Below are 6,081 nucleotides of genomic sequence, written 5' to 3'. Positions count from 1 at the left end.
AGAGAGAGAGAGAGAGAGAGAGAGAGAGAGAGAGAGAGAGAGAGAGAAAACAAGCACTGACACATAAATACACAACAGAGTGAGCCAGGTCAATGCTTGTCTCATCACTTAGGAGGCAGAGGCAGAGGCAGGAGGATGGTTGCAAGTTCAAGTCCAGAATGGGCTATACAACAAGTTCTAGGTCAAGTAGAGCTATATAATGAGACTGTCTCAAAAAGATACACACACACACACACACACACACACACACACACGAAGAGCAGGGGGAAAGAAGGAGATAAGAAAGGAAAAGGGAAGATAAAGAGATTTGGGGGCTGGGGATGTAGCTCAGTGGCAGAGTACTTCCCTAACACGCCTAAGACCCCGGGTGGAAACTCCAGCACCACAAGATTCATCAGTTAACTACAGGACTTGGCCCCTAGGAAGCCAATCTGAAAGTCCTGCTTTTAGTTCTGTGAATGCACTACTCACAAAAGCTAAATTTTAGTAATTAGAATACCAGCTATCCAAATAACACAGCATATTAAATCTAGAATTACTTTCATGCCACAAACCCTGCCTATCATTACAACCACAAGGGAATAATCACCAAATGAAAACCCTGAACTCTTTACATCTTCCCATGCTAACTGGCTCCCCACACTTGGGCCATGGCAGAAGTTAGAGTACCAAGCCAGGGGCAGAGCACTGTGTACTACAAGGCAGAAGGAAATAAAGAGGAAGGGAGGGCAGGAGAAGGAGTGCAGGATGCTGAAGGCTGGATGCCCCCAGATGCTTCCTTTCATAGCAAGCCGAGCATGAGCTACTTCAACTGAAGTAACAAAGTAGACACACGTTTTAACAAGCAGTTACAGTGAGCACCCACAGGGCTGTGGAAGGCCTGCTCTCTCTAACCTCTCACCAGCATCAGGACAGTCACAACAGCATTTGAAACTATGTTTAAACAGCACAGACCTCAAAGACGGAAAAGCCCAAGAAAACGAGACACAGAAAGATATCAATGACTTATCGAAAGCTCAGGCATTAAAAACAATAAAGCAGATTAAGATGGCCTCTGCAAGGATACGGGGTATAGCTCAGCTGGTGGAATGCTTGCTACATGTATGAAGTCCTAGGTTCCACTCTAAGCACTATATTAAAAAAAAAAATGGGTGTGATGGTGCAGGCCTGTGATCCCAGAACTCAGGACATAGAAGAGCTCCCCAGACCCCATCTTGGAAAGGAAAGAAGAGGAGAGAGGAAAGGCAATGGACAATGCTGTAATCGCAGTGCAATGCTGTAACCCAGCAGTCTAGTTGAGAATACAAAAAACTCAGTCCCACACACGAGCAAATGTCATTTTAGGAGGTTCAGAAACTTGGCTTTAAGTACCATTTTCTTGGACAGAGATTTCTGTCCCTCTGTGTGAAAAATGTTCACAAAATTTGCCACCAAAGACCACCCCATTTAATCACTCTATCTAACCAGATGGAAACAAAATAGAGAGAAAATACCTTGGACTTGTTTCTACACAGCTGGTCCAATCATTGATTTCTTGATCGGTCTTGTTCCAGGAATATATACAAATCTTCCCACTCTCTAATCCAACTGCAACAATGTATCTGTTTTGGGGGCAGGGAGATGACAGAGGTTGGTTTAGCGTGAGTTTCTCTTATCTCTACTTGCTGTTGAGTGCTTCTCCAGTGTCTTAATAGCCCACCCTGCACTGCTCTGCTGTGTCTCCTGAGTTGCCAAAGCCCACAGGCTAGTGTTTCCCAGCAGGTGCACTGGCTCCTGTTCTCCTAGGCTGCTTGTGACAGAAAGCAAGGCAGTGCACAGTCTGAAATAAGAACCTTCATTTCTATTCCCATTTGACCACCAACCACAGAATCCTAAGACTTAAAACTTCTTAGAAGCATAAGCACCTTGAAAGGAGCAGTGATTCTGAAGGTGAGTCCATGCATCAAAACAAACAGAACTACAGAACAACCAGGTCCCATAGAAACTGACCTTTGGGCCAGGTTAAGCACAGGGCAGACACTGACAGCTGTCACAGAACTGCCCACATCCAGGATGGAAGAGCAGGGACCGATGGGGTGCTCCATGGGTTTATAGCTGGAGTTACACTCACCCCAGACAACCACCTAGAATAGAAATCACATTGTGAGGCATTCTCTGCAAGGTTTCTAATGCTGTATTCTGGCCCTAGGAGGTTTTTGTATATCACAGAGAAGCCACAGCGTGGCAGACACAGGTTGAGATCTCAGATACAGAAGTGTACCAGAAAGCATGGAGTGTTGTCTATCATGTTCTGAAATAAACAACATGGTTCCAATGCAGTGAAATCCTGCCCATCATGTCCTGCCTACAATTTCTGCCCTCAGAACTTGCTATATATTTGTTGGAAAAGAAGCCAGCCTCCTCTTCTACACTACCTAATTCTTGGCTATCAGGAGGACAGAACATTGACAAGATATCCTGTGTAAGACACATAAGGCTTCCCTGTGAGCCCAGGGATCAAGGGTATCTGACTGGCACACAGAAACAGAGAAGGAAGCAAAACAGACAGGGCTTTAAAGGTAGGACCATAGCATGGTTCTGAACAGGCTCTGGGAAGCACACATTTCTGAAACTGTGGCAAATGTACTTGGTCTGTTTTAGCCAACATATCCCTGAGAACTAGGTAGATAGTGCCTGCTTCCTCAGCACCCAGCCAGGGATCTGTGCTCCCCAGGAAGAGAACAAACAGCCAGACTGGAAGAACGATACTGGCAGGCCTGTGCAGATGTGCTTAATTTGGTAGCACCGGGCCCAGACCAGCTCTGTTCCACTTATAGATTATTTTCACAAAGGGAAGGGCGATGAAAAGAAACACTACACCGTTCTACTAGCCCAGGACTAGGAAACTCATAAAAGCTGGTGTTTTAAAGAGCATAAAAGCAGAGGGACAACCAGGAGCCAAGGGCAGTCCTCAGGCAACAAGGGGAAGGGTGAGTTCAAGCACAGAGTGCTCGCTGCCTAATTTCCTGACTTTCTCAAGCTTCAGTCATAATCTTCACTACCAAAGAAAAAAAGGAGGGGGGGGGAGCTAGGAGCTGGCTGAGTCTTTAAAGGTTTGTCACACAAACACAAGGACCTGTGTTTGATTCTCAGTACTCATGTTAAAAATAAAACCCAAACCAAAATAAATCCCAAGCAAGGTGTTGCACCTGAACCCAGCACTGATGAGGTCCCGGCTAAACAGCCACAAATAAAGTTCATTCTCATATGTATATCACTCAGAAAAATAGAAGTGCTGTCTCCGGCCCTGCCTGCTCTCCTGGGTTCTCTCTTAACCAAACTGCTGTTTCATCTTGCACTGGGACTACCTGATAACAGAGACTGACCAAGAGTTCTTCTCTTCATACTTCAGAGAATATATTTATACTGCTTAAAAAGAAAAACCCTTTTAATGTACATATATAATGGGGAAGTCACGAACTAATTTGTAAACATCATGAGTAAGGCAGAATAGTATAACTTATATAACTGCAAAAACATTATCTCACATTTGTAAAAATATTAAGTTTTATCTTTGGTTGGGGAGAAAAAAATTACCTTTTTGTCTCGACTTCCAGTGAAGAAGTACTTGCTATCAGGACTCCAGTCACAAGACCAAATGATTCTACTATGCACAGAAGTGATTTTGTTGGTGAAGGCAAAGAGATTAAAAAATGGATCTGAAAATTAAAAAATATATATATATACACATTGCTCATGAAGCAGGACAGGCAGCTCCCATTCTTACCCACAGCAAGGTCTGTCAGGCATCAACACAACTCAGTGGCCACTTCACCTGCCCACACTCGCTCTGCAGCAGAGCCAGGAGCCCACCCGCACCACAAGCCTACGTGCACACAGCTCATGGTGCCTCCACTCTCCATGACTGTCAACAAGAATCTTTTACGCATTCAACTAAAGGCTAATTTGTGGTTCTAAAACAAGTCTGGGATGTTTTATCTGTATTCCAGAAATAGGTAGTTGTATATGACAGGGAAAAAATACTACAAAGAGAGGAGGGAAGGACATATTTTTCCCATAATATACAAGCAGAGGGCTTAAAGGTAACTTCTAACCTATATATGGACTATGTAACTGCTGTGGAAAAAAGAATACATTTATCCAAAAAGAATCCATAATTCAAAAAGATACAAGAAATGAACACCTACATCATTTATAGTACTTCAATCTTTTCATTTTGTGTTTCTTTTTACCATATGCTTATTTATTATTTTGTGGGTGTGTGTGCACCCACATGCACACATGAGTGCTTGTCAGAGAACAGCTTGTAGGACTTGGCTCTTCCCTTCCATGTGTGCACTCCAGTCACTGAGCCTGGTCCACAGGCTTGGCAGCAAGTGCTTTTACCTGCTCAGACGTCTTGGTGGTCCTAGCACTTCGACTTTTAATATGAAGTGCTGTAAATGAGGAAGTCACTAGTGATGTCAAAGGAAAACAACTGCTCCCAATGTACAGTGGTGCTACATCCTGACAAGTGGATCGGAACTACCCGGTCTCCTGAACGCCCCAGCTTACACACGGTCTGCTGTGGAGTAGCAGCTTTCACCATGAGAGCTGTGGGTCTACTACCCACATCACATGCCACACGGCTAAGCTCAGGAGAAGAGCAAGATTCAAAACCTGAAATATGGGGCTGGAGAGATGGCTCAGCGGTTAAAAGCACTGCCTGCCCTTCCAGAGGTTCTGAGTTCAATTCCCAGCAACCACATGGTGGCTCACAACCATCTGATGCCCTCTTCTGGTGTGTCTGAAGATAGTAACAGTGTACTCATATGAATATAATAAATAAATAATTAAAAAAAAAAACCCTGAAATATGGTCTGTACTGTGGGCCTATCACTTTCACATCACTATCAGGAATGATCTGTGTCTGACCGTGCCTGCCCCTCTGCAAATAATAAACAATTAAATCTTAAAAAAGAAAAAGGTTTAAATAAAGCCAAGTGCTCTCCAGTTGCTCAAGAGCACTGAATCCTCACAGCCTGTCACAGTCTGTCTCCACCCTGTTATCTTTCTCTTCATTTCTTAGCTGCTAAAAAAGTGGACAAAATGGATGTGATAGCCACTACACAGGCTGCTTTACCGAACTCTGCTGAGGTCACATCTTGCCTCTTCCACAAAGACCAGGTTCGATCTCTGGACACAGCCAGTAAGAACTTGTCATCAGGTGAGAAGGCCATCTGAGTGACAGTCAGAGTGTGGAAAGCAAGACTCTGCACTTGTTTCCAAGACTCCGTGCTCCAAAGAATGATAGCTGCATGTTCCTTCTGAGCGGCCTGCAGGGCAGAGATGAGACCAGGGCATCATAGGAGCAGAAACAAACCAAAAGAACACATTTAAAATAGTGTGGTGTCCCTGTAGGTCTATTTTAATAAACCTCCAACAAAAGCCTCCAGAAAACATCCGGGATGTCACACACAACCACAGAGATGGATTTCTAGGAAAAGGTGGAAAAAAGTGGGACTAGAAAAGATGACTCCTCAGGGAACTGGCACAATGAGAACATTTTATAACAAAAGTCATTTGTGTTAATTGTGTGGGGACCAGTTTAGAAGTCTCTACTGTGGTGAACAAAGGAGTGAGTATCACTGGACAGAGTCACTGCACAACAGATAAACTAATGAAGAAGACATCACCCCATTCACAAACCTACCAATGGAGCTTCAAAACACAGAAGGAATGAATTGAGATGGAAAAGTGAATAGCCTAAGTATAGCCAGAGACCTCAAACTCCACTCAGGACAGCAAAGAGCATAAACACCTTAACACCATCTTTAACTAACACCTGTGACTGACAGTCACTAACACTCTGATCTAAAAGAAACAGACCAAACATTCTTCTTCTAACAGACCAAACTATCTTCTCAAGTAATCTTGAACTCAGGACCAAATAGTCAAATGCCCAGACTAGGGAAGATATCTCATGCAAACCACCAGATGCCATTTTTTTATTCTTTCTACTAGAAATACCTCTCCTTGTCCAGTCCTTCCATGGTGTGTGTGTGTGTGTGTGTGTGTGTGTGTGTGTGTGTGTGTGTGTGT

The 6,081-nt window shown here is 43.9% G+C and overlaps 1 protein-coding gene across 1 annotated transcript in view; it reads right to left on the bottom strand.

The window, feature by feature from the left end:
* Elp2 (elongator acetyltransferase complex subunit 2) overlaps positions 1-6,081 on the bottom strand; it is a 36,535-nt gene that overhangs the window by 2,914 nt on the left and 27,540 nt on the right. Inside the window, exons 18-21 of the mRNA XM_028774810.1 lie at positions 5,123-5,315; positions 3,577-3,698; positions 1,990-2,123; positions 1,494-1,601 (exon numbers count right to left, since the gene is read on the bottom strand). Of these exons, the coding sequence (XP_028630643.1) occupies positions 1,494-1,601; positions 1,990-2,123; positions 3,577-3,698; positions 5,123-5,315 (557 nt within the window). The remainder of the gene's footprint in view (positions 1-1,493; positions 1,602-1,989; positions 2,124-3,576; positions 3,699-5,122; positions 5,316-6,081) is intronic.

This window comes from Grammomys surdaster, unplaced genomic scaffold (genome assembly GCF_004785775.1).
Source record: "Grammomys surdaster isolate TR1022 unplaced genomic scaffold, NIH_TR_1.0 243, whole genome shotgun sequence".
Classification (NCBI taxonomy): Eukaryota; Metazoa; Chordata; class Mammalia; order Rodentia; family Muridae; genus Grammomys; species Grammomys surdaster.
Note: the sequence above shows the minus strand (reverse complement) of the source record. Positions and strands in the feature narration are given on the sequence as shown.